General features: G+C 34.3%; 3 protein-coding genes across 5 annotated transcripts in view; all 3 read left to right on the forward strand.

Annotated features, from left to right (window-relative positions):
* Positions 1-16,622, forward strand: part of LOC118747827 — a gene marked incomplete in the record, with an annotated part of 114,643 nt that overhangs the window by 15,936 nt on the left and 82,085 nt on the right.
* LOC118747830 (acyl-CoA-binding protein) lies at positions 1,272-1,603 on the forward strand. Its single transcript, XM_036482007.1, has 2 exons — positions 1,272-1,280; positions 1,364-1,603. The coding sequence occupies exons 1-2, from the start codon at positions 1,272-1,274 to the stop codon at positions 1,601-1,603; spliced, it is 249 nt and encodes an 82-aa protein (XP_036337900.1).
* On the forward strand, positions 6,464-11,759 carry LOC118747828 (acyl-CoA-binding protein homolog). Of its 3 annotated transcripts, none has more exons than XM_036482004.1 (3): positions 6,464-6,534; positions 11,167-11,221; positions 11,309-11,759. In XM_036482004.1, exons 2-3 carry the CDS (start codon positions 11,207-11,209, stop codon positions 11,555-11,557), a joined length of 264 nt encoding a protein of 87 aa, XP_036337897.1. In that variant the 5' UTR covers positions 6,464-6,534; positions 11,167-11,206; the 3' UTR covers positions 11,558-11,759. The 3 variants fall into 3 exon arrangements, with proteins under 3 accessions (XP_036337897.1, XP_036337899.1, XP_036337898.1); XM_036482006.1 differs by lacking the exon at positions 6,464-6,534 and adding an exon at positions 6,605-6,623; XM_036482005.1 differs by lacking the exon at positions 6,464-6,534 and adding an exon at positions 6,931-7,011.

The following is a 16,622-nucleotide window of genomic DNA, read 5'->3' on the forward strand; positions in this document are numbered from 1 at the left end:
TTTTTTGGTGCATAAGGACTGGTAAGTATTGAAAATGTCCTTTTAAAATTTCATTCTTGGAATTTCGCTATATTTGTTTTTGAAAACTTATATGTTAAGGACTTATATAAACTCGACAACATCCTCTAGTTTCGTCCTTCTACCTTTATTAGCTAAAAAAAAATTACCTATTCGTCCTTGTGAATCTAAAACATTTTATTTACATAAATTCTAAAGAAATTTTCTCTTTCATTTGGTACCCATATTTTTATTCTACATTGTATTGAATTTTTTAAATAATTTTCGGAATTAATCATATCTTTGAAATTACAAAGTCTTTTAAAATAAATCCTGACGCCAAAAAGAAAAAAAAACCGTCACTTTAAATAAAAAAGTAGGTTTCACACCCATTTATTTATGATTTACTTTATGGTAGGAGAGCTTCTCATGCAATATAGAAGCAATTTTTTCGATTTACATAAGTTGTTGAAAAGTAATGAATATCTAAATCCCGGGATCCCGGGATTGTGATAACGACATCCCGAGAATCCCGGGATCATAAAAAGCGAACAAATTAACATTCCTAGTATGAATGTTTGTTTGTATTAATGACTATTCCAATAATTGCATACAAAAATTGTAAATGAAAGTGTGCAAAGTTCGCTGATAAAAAAAATGGCATATCTTTAAAATTATTCATACACCGATACTAGGCGTGCTATGGTTTCCTTAATTTGAAGCACACCTACTCGCCCGTCTTCGATTAGCCGGCCTATTGGAAGATATTCGAATGGAGCTTCCAAAAACCACGGCGTTGACTCAAATGGTCAAATTACCTCTTGAGGCTTGACAGGGCACTATTTGGCTGGAATCCATGTTGTAAAAAGCAAATTTCCTTTTCCTCAAACCACTGCAAGTCCAGAGTCAACCTACGTTTTCACCCCTTCTATTTCATTGCAATAAATGCCATATAATTCGTCAACCAGATTGCAGAAATGATAAGCGTAAATATATATTTATTACTAAAACTCATAAAAAATATGTACCAGCTAAACTTGCACCAGTAGTCAACCATGAAGTCAATCGATAGATAAAGCTATCAGTTCAAAAAAAAAAGAAAACATTGCATTGATTAAGTCAAAAAAAAAAATTGGTGAGTGTACAAAAGCGATCGATAATTTTTCATTCATTTCTTATTTGTAATACATATTTTTATATAAAAACGCGATGCGAATCATGCCTAACAGTATTATTCCCTTTTGGTTAAACTAAACAACACAGCTGCTGAAAATATGCTCACCGTAAGTTTAAGTTATATAATTAATTAAAGTAACGCTAAATGTTGTACTACAATTGTCCACTTCTTCCTCTTCGTCCTTTCTAGTTTGAGGAAATTGTTGAGAAAGCCCGTAGCTTCACCCAGAAGCCCACTCAGGAAGAGTTCTTGGAGTTCTACGGCTACTACAAGCAAGCCACTGTTGGCGACTGCAATACCGATGAGCCAGAGGATCCCATACGGAAAGCGTTGTGGAACTCGTGGAAGGAAAAGGCTGGTATGCCCAGCGATGAGGCGAAGGCGCACTACATTGAAGTGTACAAGAAGTATGCGCCAAAATACCAATAAATGGTGATGGTCAGATTTTTAATTTTTTTTGTGTAATTCTTACGTAATTTATTTATTACAATGCTTACTGCTTAAACTAATGTATGTGTTATAATAAGATATCATGTGTTTAGTAATGAAAAAACTAATGAAAATATAAGGACGAAAAACAAATTTAAGCTTGGGCTACTATTGAAGATTTGCTTATGCTTCAAAATCTGCTCTCGAATGGTGATGAACGATTTTTCCTTCATAAGCTATAGCCATAGAAGGCTTTGGAATGGCTCTAATAGTAGCAAACGGTGACATATGTATGTAGATGAGATAGAGCAAAAAAGTCTTCCCGCTCCGTACATAACCTGAACTATTGCAAACTATGTCAACATTCTCAATCGCACTTTTGAACTCGGGTTCGGACTCGGTTTCCCAGTTAGCCATACCATAGAGTGGTGTCTTTGTCAGTTATAATTTTAATTCAAGGTCATGCCAATAAAAAAAAATAAAAGTATTTGCTACGAACCATGTATCGTTTCAACATTTCTTTCTTACACATTCCTCCATCTGTTTCCAGTTTCAAGGAGCAGAAGCTCGGCCATGCACTTATCAAAATGTGTGAAGCGCCAATGTTTTTTTTTTTTTACTCCTTATCAATATAATTTTTATTGGCTTATGCATTTCTTTCAAAATCTTCAAATATTTGCAGGCATATTTTATAAATATTTATAATCAAAATGCAATAAAGTTCTTTGCAAAAAAAAATTTAATTTATGGACGTTCACACCCGCAAATCACCTGCAAGATTACGCGAAGCCAAGTACTACTTGCTCTTATCGATATTTTCAATCATTGCATATCAGCAAGGTAAATTTCTTTAAGAAAGCGAAACCCCTAGATATTATTTTTTTTAAGATTAACCAAAATTATCTACGTTCATCAGAAATTTGCAAAAAATTTGCCAAATGGTAAACCACAGCTGCAAAGTTTTGGTAATTATAGATCATGGGCAACAGCCAGAAATCGCCGATAAAAAGCAACTCGAGCTTCCGTGTCTGAACGCAGACTTTAGGTAACTACCTTTTCATATGGCCAGACCCCGACATTGAAAAATAGAATTACTAATTTTCACTTTTTTTGGTTTTTATTCACATTTCTTAACACAACTTTAACTCAACCCCAGAAGGTCACAGCCTATGTGAAAACTGTCGTCGTCTTTCCTGGGCTAAAGGCACAAAAGTAGCTAAATAAACACACATTACGGAAAAATTAATTTGTGGAAAACATGGACGTATATACTATATTTATGCATATGTAAGTTTCTTTGGAGTCAAAATGAAATTGATGCATTCAAAAAAAAAAAAAACATTTGCATAAAACCTGATAATTTTGTGGCAAACCCTAAGCACGGAGATTCGATCGGAGACCCCCGAATCTCAGGGTGAAAAATCAAATCTGGCAACCCTATGTACAGTCAAGTTAGTGTTGAAAATTGGCAATTTTCCGAATTTTAGCATGATAGCCAATTCTTTGTTAATACTGCGCGACTGGTCACTAATATGTATGTTAAATTTGATTAGCGAGACTCGGAAAGTGGTAGCTAAACCAATGACTTATTTCTATTTCGGAATAATCATGTGGTCAAGGTTTGTCAACGTCGAAAGAAACCGTTGATCGGTCAAAACTAAAATTGAATGGTTTGAACACACACAAAAGGGTATACTGCGATAACAAAAGATGGTTCTTTCATTGTTCGTTTTGCAAAATATTTGGAGCTACCCTCGTACAAGCATAATATTTTAGCTTAATGCTTCTAAATGATTCCGCCTAAATGTAGGCAAAAATATACACTTCGTATTTTATGGCTATAGAACACTCATGGATACGATTTTGACGCCTACTAACTGCTACGTAAACTATTAATAGCTATTTATTTAAGAAATTAAGAACTTATTGGGCCGCCGGGACGAATTAGGCCAAATAAAATTAGGCTTAGTTTCTGAAATCGCTAACTTAACCACAAAGATGGCTACAAAATGGTGTTTGTAAATGTAGAGCATAAAATTGTGAGAATCTTATTCAGTGGCGGCAATGTTAAGGCGACCCTATATGGTCAATCAGCTTGATCAATATCTGCAGTCAATGGATTGAATCAAGCAATATTGACCATCTATGCTTCAGTCAAGCCTTCAAGGTGTTTAATAGAAAGTTTGAAAAACTAATGTGGTTGACGAGTGTGCTGGACCGACCGTCTTGGCATTGCACCAAACATTACCGCTCCCTCAGTGTAATGGAAAGTTTCTGAGTTATAGGAATCGTTTCACGCATGTTTGTATCCTTTTTCTCTATTTTGAACCGTACCAATAACGATACAAAAATGTAAACGCTTTCACCACATAAGCGCTTTCACATTTTATGTTCTTGGCCGTAATTCTTCGAGAACCATTCGTCGTCGCGGCAGTAACTGTCAATTCTCAACGCTATGCCGCACAATGACAAATATCCGGAAAAAATTCTCGCCGCGGCGCTAGAATAACCGTATGAGTGATTTTTTTTTTAATTTTTCTTTGCATTTTTTTATTTTCATTATCCTGGTTACATTTTTATCATAAATTTACTTGTACAACCAGATGCTAAATCCGAGAGTCGTGTCGAATGTAAGTCGTTTTTCGAGAGTCAAATCGTATCGAAAATTTCATGCCATTGCCTAAAATTTCCACTCGACTAGTGTATTAAAATGGAAAAACTTGGCAGCACTGCATAGTTTTCAACCATTCGATGACATAATCGACAAAAATATCAATAGCAAAATCGGTAAAAATATTGAAAACAAAATCGGAAAAATTTCGATACCAAAGTCGGTAAAAATATCGAAAACAAAATCGGAAAAATTTCGATACCAAAGTCGGTAAAAATATCGATAACAAAATCAATAAAATATCGATAACAAAATCGATTATTATATCGATAACAAAATCAAACAAATATCGATAACAAAATCAATAACATATCGATAAGAAAATCGATGAAAATATCGATAACAAATTCGATAAAAATATCGATAAATTATCGATAAATATGTTCATAAATATACCAATAACAGTATCGAAAAATATGTTCATAAATATATCATTAAAATTTCAATTCGATAATGGGCAGGATTACGAATTCATAACGAAGGGAAAATACATTGGATAACGAAGGTTCCGTTTCGTTATGAATTCGTAATCCTGCCCATTATCGAATTGAAATTTTAATGAGAGAGAGTGATTGTCTTATATTTCCCTTCGAAAATGAGCTGGATTTCACTTCCTCTCTTGTTACTATGGTTTTCATTCTTTTTTTGAACCCATCTAGAAGGTATTTCCAATACACTATGAACCTTGGAAAACTAAGGTTGGTTATGAGTTCGTGCTCAGTTCGATATGCTTATTGGATATCGAAGGTCATTTTCGAACGTTCGCCAAAATGTTTATAGGGTGGGTACCAAGTACTGAGTATTTTTTGTATTGTATACGTGTGTGCAAGTATTTGATGGGTAGATATCGAATACAAATTGCAAGTATTTACTTGTTTACTAAATTTGTGAATATCAACTGAAAATAAGTCTGCGTTATATATGTATTATGAAAAACGACTTACGACGTGGACGACTGTATTTTGCTGGAGTTATAACTAAAAGAGTGCATAAAAGTGAAGAGAAAAAAAGTATTAGCGAATTAGAGGAGGATGTGAAGCCAGTCTATGAATCAAAAACAAGAAAACGATTAGATTTCCCATTAGTTAACGTCTCCTGTTTAAGCACTTCCCAGTAACACTATTTCAAAATTGGAGGATATGAAAGGGCATCTTTCAGCTTGGTCTAAGTTCACTTTGTGTTGTTACGTCGTCGACAGTTTTCCAATGCAGGAACTACAATTTCCCAAAATAATCGCCTTTCTCCACCTTATGGACCGTTATATTGTTAACGGTCATTGAACTCAAATTTTTCATTCGAGTACTTTTGAGTACAAGTAGAATCGAGTATACTTTGAGTATCATCGAATGAAATTTTCGTTTTTTATCTTTGGATACCTGAAAATTACCTGAAAAGGCACACGTAGAGAACATTTTATTGATATTGCTTTCAACGTATTTATAATGGCATAGTCCAAACTTTATGTACTTTCATGAGGAGAGAATATATACCCTAGATAAGACTATAGGTACATAAATATATATGAAATATATATGAACAATTTTGCGCACAAGCTTTCAATTTGCAATCCTTCTATTTACATATAAATATTGCTTAAAAATAATGTTGATTATCAATTGCCTCATCAATTTCAAAATATACACATGCGTACATAAGTATGTATTTTTATAACGATTGCACTCAACTACCTGTGTGTTTTTTTTTTTGAATTTTTTGAACTCTTTTAATATTTCAGTGTATGCAGTAGTGATAATCGCAAAACAATAAACTCCAGCAAGTGCATAAGATTAGGAGATTAAACGAAAATATCAGCATACAATCATACATACATATGTACATATAGGCCTATGGACAACACATGGGCATGCATGTCTACATACATACATACATACATACATACATATGGACACTTGTCCAAGTGCAACATTTATTACCACTTTATACGTGCCGGCGGAACACACGTACACGTAATCCGTAATCCTCAAAGTGTACACGTCGGCAAGCGTATCGAAAGCTCACATCAACGGTGTTTAATTGCTACATATGTAAGTACAAATTCACATACGCGCTCCAATACTAGGGTGCCACAATTGGCGCAATCGAATAAGTTGTTGTGCGAAATGAGCTTTCCCCTTGTGCGCCAAGCATTGGAGCTTTTTTGGCCAGCTGATCGACACAATGAACTTTGTTAAATTCAACGCTGACTTGCGATTTGAATTCAGACCGCAATTTGCTATTCCGGTGGAACAACGTTGATCGTGTAAGTTTATAATAAAAAAATAATAGCGACATACGTTACAGGTTTTGATATAAAAGCAAGCGGTGTTTGCAATTGATCCACACAAAGTGGTACTATAAACTAGTACATACATATCTAAGTACATACTTACTTACTTACTTGCATTGTAAGGCACATCATACGTTGACCACTTTGTGAACTGTAGCGCGGCAAAAAAAATATATATATTTGAGTGCTTTTGTGTGAGTGTGTGTGTGTGCTTTGTTGCATGTGCAATCTAATGATTTTAATAGAAAGAGTTTAATTTAAATAAAGATTAAATTGTGTGACAAATAATAGTGAACTCTACACATGTGCATAGAATGACAATGGGTTAATTCATGTTACTGTTACATTAAATTTTTTTTATGAGTTTTTTTATTTTTTTTTTGTTGGCTCATTAAAGTACGTAAATACATTTAGCTACAAGTTAAGCACTGCTGCTCGGTACACAAATATGTACGTATTTATGTATATAAGTTTCATATATTTACAATGTGTTTTTGTACATTTTAGCACTGCGGTGTTTGATAAGTATTTATTTAAAGTGCATTTAGCTTTGGTTTACTTTGCCCGCATGAACTTTCGACCCTTAAATACAAATGTGCAATACTATGTGTATTTGTACATATGTATGTATGTACGCCTGTGTAAATATATATCCTTGTTTAAAGTACAAAATCGGGTATCGTCGTTCTGCGTAACTGACATTTTTTGTCCAAAATTGGATTTGCTCACACAAGCTTTGGCTCAATCCTTATCCATTCGTCCTGAAATATACTAGCCAGAAATGCGATTACTTTATAAAAAAGAGAACCATCTAGAAAATAATTTATGCAACCTCACATATGCGGTTTTGTACTTTAAACGACAATATGTTGGTTCCTATGTATGTATGTGTAATGAGTTTGACATTACGTGCTCGTAACTTCTTATTTTGTTTTTTTCTATTTCCAAGTGAACTGTGTACTGCGAATTCTGTGTCGATGCTAGTTTTTGTGCATAAATTTTAAATGCATATAAACGTTTTTATTATCTTTATTGTACATTTATAATTAAACTATGTAAAAAGGTTTTCGATAAAATTTAAAATGAAATCCAGTTTGTCAAGATTACTTGAAAAAACAAAAACAATTACATACATCCTTATAAAATTTTAACGCTTTTGACGCTAATAAAGACTAGAAAAAACTACTTTAGCGCGAATCATTTGATGACAAATAAAAATGGACTTTAATTGCCTTTAAGAAAATTGTTTGTGGATTTACACCACACAACAAAATCAAACTGTTGTCCAAACTGCAAGGTTTCCGACCAAGGATGCTGGTAGAGGGGACGAAAACAATTTCTTTTATCGACGTTTTAACAGCTTACGTCTGAGTTATAATTTCCCCATTCTTCTTATTTGGCGCTGTAACCGCCCGAAGCGATTTTGGCCAAGTTCAAAAAAGCACGCCCAGTCGTATCTCTTCTGTGCCATCTGACGCCAATTGGAAATGCCAAGTGAAGCCAAGTCCTGAGCTGATATTATAAAGCCAACTTCATTATCTGCGGTAGGGTCAATGATATCACCAGAGCACATCAAAAACCGCCAAACCGCTACACATATAAGCACTTTATAGAAGGATTGGACTTAGCGAAGATGCAAGCGGACATTGAGTAGACTTGAAGTTGGAGCGCCAGTGTAGAGAACCAAAACGCTAAAGTAGTATAAAAGATCAGAAGACCATAGGTCAAGTCATGTAAGAGACGTATACAAAAGCAATGGACCAGCCAGAATCTTCAATGAGAAGAGGTCTAAGCCACATTAGCAAAAGTAGAGTTACACCATTTCCTTCGACAGATATACTCTATTTACTTGTAAAAGTTCTCTCACTAAATAAGCGCCTTCTCTTTGCTAACCTTTTGTGAGCATTCTTAGGTCCCATTCCATTTATTTTCAAAGTAGTATACCTTTTTCTCTTATTGGTCATCTCAAGCTATTTCAGAGGGTGCAAGTTCCTTTTGTAACAAAAAATGTCATCAAAAACTCATCAAGCTCATCGAAAAGATAGTTTTCAAAAGGACTAATCAATGAGAAGAAAAGGAATGAAAACTTATTGGAGCAAATATTTAGTAAATTAAATTTGTTTTGAATTAAATTGCTTTCATTTTAGATTGTTTTTTTAGTTTTATTTTTACTCATTGGATTAAAGTATAATACGATTTTTTATTTCATTTCATTTTGGATTATGTTATTAAATTTTTTTTTTGTTAGTCTTTATCATTCATTTGTAACAAAAAAAAATTAATGCGTGATTTAATTTTAAGCTGGCTCTAAATCTTTTGTGTATTTTTTTCCAGCTTAATAGGTAATATAAATACTGTTATTTCATAGGTAATTAAACCACGCAAGTCCGCTACCTGTTATTAAAGTTTATTATAAGCAATAGAGATTTTAAAATTGATATCACCAGCGTCGTTTACGTTTTGCAGTATTTATTCGCATCTTTGTCATCACTGACTTATTATTATCATTTGCTTATTACACCAAACAGTAAACCGGTCTTCCAAATTAAGCTACAAATTTGGATTGCTTGCTTTATGTACTCAAAATGTATGTTATGAACAAAATGTACGCGTAAAAAGACATAGGTACATATATATGTACATGCAAAAAAAGTACAATGATTCAAAAGTAGGTACAGTTAATAAAAAACGATACAAAATTCAATTGAGGCCCATTCATAACAATAAATGATGCGAGATTCGTAACTGAATATGTATGTATGTATGTATGTAGGTAGATAGGGAGTCATAAAAATCAAAACAGCAACGAAATTACAATTCAACATTAGCACACCTTCAGCTTCAATTCAATTACCAACGCTGCACAGTGGGTCAGAACTTGTCTAACGTAAAAACAATAAAATGTATGAGAGGGTTCATAGGCATCCATTAAAGTATTTGTTGCATTAACTAGAAATTGGCAAAGTGCGAGTAACCTAGAAAACTGGAAAAATCATTAGAAAAATAATCGGTAGAGAAGAGTTACAAAAACGAGCTACAGAAGGTGGCGTAAGGGCATTACGCCCGACCATATAACTTTGTCGCTTTTACGGATAGACTATAGAACCGTAACTAGTTTACACTGGGAAGGCACTGTCTACATGCGGCACGCGCATTCAAAGTAGGCATCACTGCTAGCGACGAATGTAGGAAATAGACGTTGGCCAGGAGCCAACGAAACACCGGAGCATCTCCGATGCTTATGTCCGACGCTATGATTCTACTATGAGTCTAATTAGAGTATTGATCTTCATGTGTGGTCGTATGGGGCCAAGTGACCTATAGATTAACATAATAGAATTCATTTCCTGCAATGGAAAGTCCTCCATGTTTCCGATGTCTTCGCGTAGATCATGACAAGCTGAAGTCCAATATTTTTTTTTTAATAAATAATTAAGTTTAGATGTGATATTAATATTTGTGTGTGCTTTTTAAATGAGTAATGAATATTCAAAATTGGTAACGCAAATTCGCGAAGGAGAAGTTTTTTGGCCTCTGCCCAGGCCGATAAAAGGTTGTAATGGCACATAGGCAGATGAAGCTCTAAGAACTGTGCCATGTGTATATGCGATTCAAAGAAGAAAAATCGTCCACATTTTTTGCAATTTCATACAAACTTTTTTATGTAGGTTAAATGTATTCAATTATTGCTCACGCTCAACTCACTGTACGCCAACATCGCTGCAAGCATGGTAGACAAGCCACTTACACCGGCTTAACATGAACAACGCATACAAGTAATCAAATTAAATTACGGACTTAGAGAAAGTTTTATAGAAGTGCAGAAGTCAGTGTAGTTAGTCAGCTAAGTTCACGGTAACAACGGTATTTATGTAGATATGTATGTTTAATGCAATTACAGTTAAACTCAAAATGTAGGCCTATGAAAATTTTGTTTTATAATTCCAAACATGCATAAAATTTGGGCTAAAATGTGGTCAATAGAGCGCTGAGGAAAATACAAGCAAAAGAGGAGATGCCAAAGTATTTAACATTTTATACTATATACTTAAATACTAGATATTCAAACAATAAAATCATTAGTGTTCTTAAAAAAATCCACTTGTCTTTTATGTCTACAAATTTTGCATTTAGCATTGCAAGCTTTTGGCCAAGCTTCTCCATAATAACAAAGCGATTATTTTCTGTCTCCTGGTACTTATAAAAAAAAAACAAAACTGTAATATTCATTGTATGAAGGAGATATACATATATGTATACATATGTTAACACGTTGAAGGTCAAAGGAGGCATTTCAATTTCATCTTCTTTCGAACTTAAATGCATTTCCTCTTCTGTGCATTTTATCATGGCCTGACCTTGAGAATGAACTCAAAATATTGAAGTTCATGTGCCTCCATATATAGGTCAAGCGCAGACACATACAAGGTTACACACTGACTTCAACGTTAATGCAAGTTAGTGGATATTTTATTTACAACGCTTTAGCGATCAGGCAGCGAACTTATTTCATTATGACCACATAAAAAAAAATTTGATTTGCAACCTTTTACTTTTCATAAAAAATAAAATTTAATAATTTATTCTTCTCCACTCTACTTTCAGCTAAATAACGCGAACCCTGACATCACACTCACAGCAAAACATGTCACTCGATGAGGTAGTTATTAAATTATGATGCTATAAAATCTTAAGTGCTTGCTATCTTATTGATTTTCTGTTTCCTCCTGTTTCCTTTTTTTTTCAGAAATTCAATGCCGCTGCTGAGAAGGTAAAAACCTTTACCAAACGCCCCACCGATGAGGAGTTGCTGCAGTTGTATGCGCTCTTTAAACAGGCCACCGTCGGCGACAACAACACATCCAAGCCAGGTATGCTGGACTTAAAGGGCAAGGCCAAATGGGAATGGTGGAATAAGCAGAAAGGCAAGTCGCAGAATGTCGCCAAACAGGAGTATATCGAATACGTGGAGAAGTTGTCAGCATCGTATCTGTGATCAAGTAGACGGCGCTTGGTTGGTTTTTTTTTTGTTGTAATTTTCTTTTATTTTAATCTAAGTAAACTTTTTCTACAAAATTTTTTAAAAATGATTATCATTAGTTGTAGGCAAGCCTTTTAAAACTTAAGATTTGGCTCAAATTCGGAAAATTTAAAACATCAGCTAATCTTATAGAACTAAATAAATATGAATTTTATTATTTAGCCGTTTTTTGAAGTTCTGTATTGGCACCCCAAGTGGAATGCTCCGTACCCTCAATGCCAGCTAATAATTTAGGCTGCCTGCTGTCCCTCGCTGAATCTCAATCATTTGAAATATTCAACCAGTTTCGATGCGCAGATGACTCATTAGTCCCGTGTGATGTACAGTCAGTCAATAAAGTTTAGGTACAGCGAATTTTTTACAATACGGGCAACTATTTTTTAAATATTTTACTTTCGCAAATTTTTTAAAAAAATATGGTTAATTCTACAACAAAAACCCCAAAAAGTAAAGTTCCAGACCTTGTGCAAAATTGAAGAAAATTCTGCAAAATTTCATTCAAATATTGCACTTTTTATTTACGCGCTCTATCATATCGTTTTTTGGCGATAAAGATCTAGTACGGAGCTAGAAATTTCATTCACTAGTTGGCGGCGGTTTCCCTGCTGGGGTGGTATATTATGTACATACATATATCATGCGTGCGCATCCAATTAGCTCAGTAGGCTCTCGACAACATCACTTTCGTCCACATGCATAAAAAGTATCCTTAAGCTCAGACTCATTTTTAGCACTGATAAAGTGAGGTCTAGCCAAAGAATTTGTACTGAAAATCGAGTCAGAGCTTAAGCTCACTTTTTATGCATGAGGCTCACTTTCTCGCCTTGGCTCACTTACAACAAACACATCATTTTTGGAAGTACCACACACAAAGTGATCACAGCAAGCGTTGGTTGACCCACTAAAAACAAACGGAACAAAAATCGATCACCTTTCATTCACTGCCGCCTCGCGTTGGCCTAAAATTGCTCAGCTGTAGGTTTGTATCATTTAGGTAGGTTTGTGTACTTAGTTTAGTTTAGATGAATTTTTCATATCTCATTATGCCAATGTACTTACTTGTCGATCATCCAGCATTCCCTACCGCACCTTATTATTAGACAGCGTTCTATCAGAGCTTGACGATATACATACCATCTCGTATGTCTAATCAGATATTGCAGTTTCCATAAAATCGAAAAATAGAATCAAACTAATTGTGTTTTCGTGCTTTTATTTGACTGATTCGAATCTTTGAAAGGAAAAAGCGCTTATTTTTCGGTTCGACATGCTCGTAACTTTATTTATTAGAAAAATACTTCGATTTCAAAATATTTTACAGGACCATCTTCCTGGCTAAACCGTGAAACATAAACCGCAATAAGTCTCGAAATGTGCCCCGTGTCAAATCGCGAAACTTTTAATTTAATATAGCCACTTGAAGATAAAAAAAATCAACAAAATGTAGAACAATTCATTGAACCCCACGTGGAGAAACAAAAAATTTAGGTACATTGTATAATCCGTAAATTCGGATATGAGAAACACTGCCTAGACATTTCGAACTTCCACCGGAAATACCGAACGGATGCTCACAGCTACAGTTTGAAAGGCACTGTTGACCACAGTTTGAGTGGTATATGTATGTTAGTATGTATATTTTGATCGTTGACTTGTTATTTCTGTTGATCGTTATGTATGTATGTATATTTTTCGTTGAGTACGCATATTTAATTTCGACATATTTACTAGACTATACCCACCAAACAATTTTTGTTGCCGGCAATAAGAAAACGTTTCGCCCTCGGTAACAAATTTATTGCCGGTAATATTGCCATCGTGTCGATTTCCTATTACCAGTCGCTCTAAAACGTCCGCCGAAGGCAACTCGCCTGGGCGAGTCGTTTTCTTATTACCTGAATGAGTCATTTTCTTATCGCTTCAGGCGATATTTGGAATAATTGTATTCTTTTTAATACTTCAATCATTTTTTGTATAGAAAATTGGAACTTATTTAGAAACAGAAATAATTCTTTCTTTCCCTATGGGGCTTCCTATTTTTTCAATTCTGTCCCTGGTAAAAGTTAGACGATTTTGGATAATACTATCAACGCGAAATTTATAAGTTTAGTAATTTTTTAAACTTATTTATTCCAAAGTTGACATGAAAGAAATGTTGTTGCCGATTTGTCACCACAGCAATAAACCGGTGAGTCGCCAATTTGTTGCCATTGACGACTGTTGCCTATTTCTCATGTTTTGCATGGTGGGTAGCTGCATTTTTTTTTTTAAACGAGCGACAAAAGACCGCTCAACTCGGGTAAAATTCCTTTTAGCTACTTAAGCAATGCTGTTGGTAGCTGCCAAGAAACATGTGATTAGTTTAACGGGATTTAGACACAAAAACCAATAGAAATGTGTAATTATGCGAGATATTTTCGTAAAACATATACTTATTTAAAATATAATTCCAACCAGAACGGGTGTTTAAACTGAGTTCAAACCACGGCCGTGCGCCGAAAAACTGGCCCTTACCAACTCTGCCCTTCCTTCTATGGGTCCCATAAGAAAATTTCGTAGTCAGCCACAAAAAAAAAAGTTCACAAATTTTCAGCCCTCTATCTTAATTTTTCGGTTCGAGTTCGGGAAAATTAGAATTTTTAATGAAAGTTTATTATAATAATTTAATGGGCTACAACATTTTTGTGTTTTTTTTTTATTTACTTTTATATTTTACATTTTTTACGGACATTGAAATATTCATAAAGGACCAAAAAATAAATTGTAGTTTTATTTGACACTACTACTAATAAATAGCTCGAATTCCCCGCTTAATTTTAAATATTATAGATATTCATATCCATGCAGTGCTTTCAAAACTGCTCACTCGAAACCATATCATCAACAACATGTTACTAAACATACATATGTACATACATACAATACATATCACGCTAAACAAAATCAACAGGTGAGTATGTATAAAAATGCGAACATGTCTGCAACACCATTCCATTTTGCAAGAATAAAATTCAAATTCAGCGTGAAAGAGAGACCAATAAAGAAAAACAAAGCCGGCTAAATTCAATAGTCGAGCGAAATGTGTTGCTCTTCTTCCCTTATTTTATTGTATTTTTTATGAATGAATAGGGACCGCAGCATATACTATGTGCATATGTATGTATGTATGCACATAAGTATGTATGCATACATATATTGTAGGTGCAATGTCATAAACACCTACAAGTGCGTGTGAACATGTCTGTATGTATGTATGTATGTAGGTACTTGAGTACGTAAATAGGTACTAACCGATAACAGGTAAAATGAAATAATTTATGCCGGCGTTGGTGGATACTCACAGACACATTCAAACTCAATGCATATGTGTGTATGTATGTTTATGAGGAATCCGAGAGATCGTTTGTGAGCGAGAGTAGGACTAACATGTTTCTCGGATACGTATAAAGATTTCCAATTTAGTCACTTCTTTTCACATAAAAATAAGACCCTGTAGCAATCTCCTTACATTCATGGAACTTTGGGAACAATCTCGAAGTATTTTGAGAAAAGCTTTCGTAACGAAGGTTTTACAAGACCGAAGCGCTTAAAAATATTCCAAAGCATGTAAAGTAAAAGTGGTTCAAATAATTTCAATATCAATTTTTAGGGCAGACTGGAAAATTCTTAGTTCACAGTTGGTCAATTGAGACACATATTTTTTGAAAGTTTTCGAAATTTCAGAAACCTGTTTACATATTTTCGAAAAGTTTTTGATATTCAAGATTTTTCCAGTGTTATTGTTGCGTGACTGTATTTCTTATGGGAAAATTATATATAAATCTTATAGGGAAATTATATATAAAATCGTTGGAATGTAAAAACCTCTACTGCGTTCTAAAGCTGTGTTTAGATAAAAGTGATAGCTCCACAAGTGTGGTGCCTTAGACTTCAGCGTGAGTGGGTACTAAGTGTGTTGGTATTTATCCTCCCCTCCTGAATTTCAATATGAGAGGGTCGCATCAAAGCCACGAAGTTTTTAAAGTAGTAATCGAAATATAATCCATTAAATATCTCCGCCCTTATGAGGTGCTCCAGATTCTGCTGGAAGACGATATTCTCTCTCCAACTTTTGCGAGTCTAACTAAGATTTTTTCTACGTGGCCAATCGCATGATATATACTCTGTGGTCTCCTTCAACAGATTACAGAACCAGCAGTCCATCTATACAGAAAGATCCAACCCGAGGTAGCTACTTGCCCAATAATGTCCTGGCCGATAGCTAGTAAGAGGCCTCATATCCTCCCGGCTAAGAAGACGTTGAGTAGTACTGAGTAGCTCTATACCGAGCTAAGTTAATTCCTAATAATAATTACAGCGCTCAGCAGGTCTACGCTGCTCTAATTATGTATTATTTTGGAAAAGAAGAGGCCAAAACAAATATCTCGACAACCATAACAGTATTTTAAAGCTTTTGATATGGAGACAATTACCTTGACTTTAAAATTAAAATTACCTTCAAAAAGTTAAAGTCTCATTTTTTCTTTTTTTGATTTAAAAATTGTTGAAGACATATTTTTGCTCCCCTTGCATCAAGAAACCCATTTACATGATCGCAAGAACCGAAAAGAGCATTTAAATTTTTGTTTAGGTCGTTGCGCAAATCAAAAACACAAAAAAATAAAAATTCTACTTTTTAAGGTCGGTTTTGAGGTTATTAAATCAAGTCTACAAAAGTAAATTTTTTATTTTTTTGCCTTTTTACCTCTCTAAAAACAGTTGTAATCAACTTTGAAAAAAAATTAATATGCTTTCACCGTTACTTGCGACATTAAACAGCAAGAATATGCTTAAAACAGGTACCTACAACGTAAGTTATGAACGAAACTAAATTTCTTTCTCGTAGTTTTGTTCCCAAGAATGTTTAAGACCCCAAACCAAAATGAGAACAAAAGTTTCCAGAGTGTTTTACAAGAAGGAAAGTGAGAACAAAACTGTGGCGAAAGTTATCAACGAGAATTATATAAGAACAAAACCCTGT

Source organism: Rhagoletis pomonella, unplaced genomic scaffold (assembly GCF_013731165.1).
Source record: "Rhagoletis pomonella isolate Grant_MI unplaced genomic scaffold, Rhpom_1.0 Rhpom_scaffold_00012, whole genome shotgun sequence".
NCBI lineage: Eukaryota > Metazoa > Arthropoda > Insecta > Diptera > Tephritidae > Rhagoletis > Rhagoletis pomonella.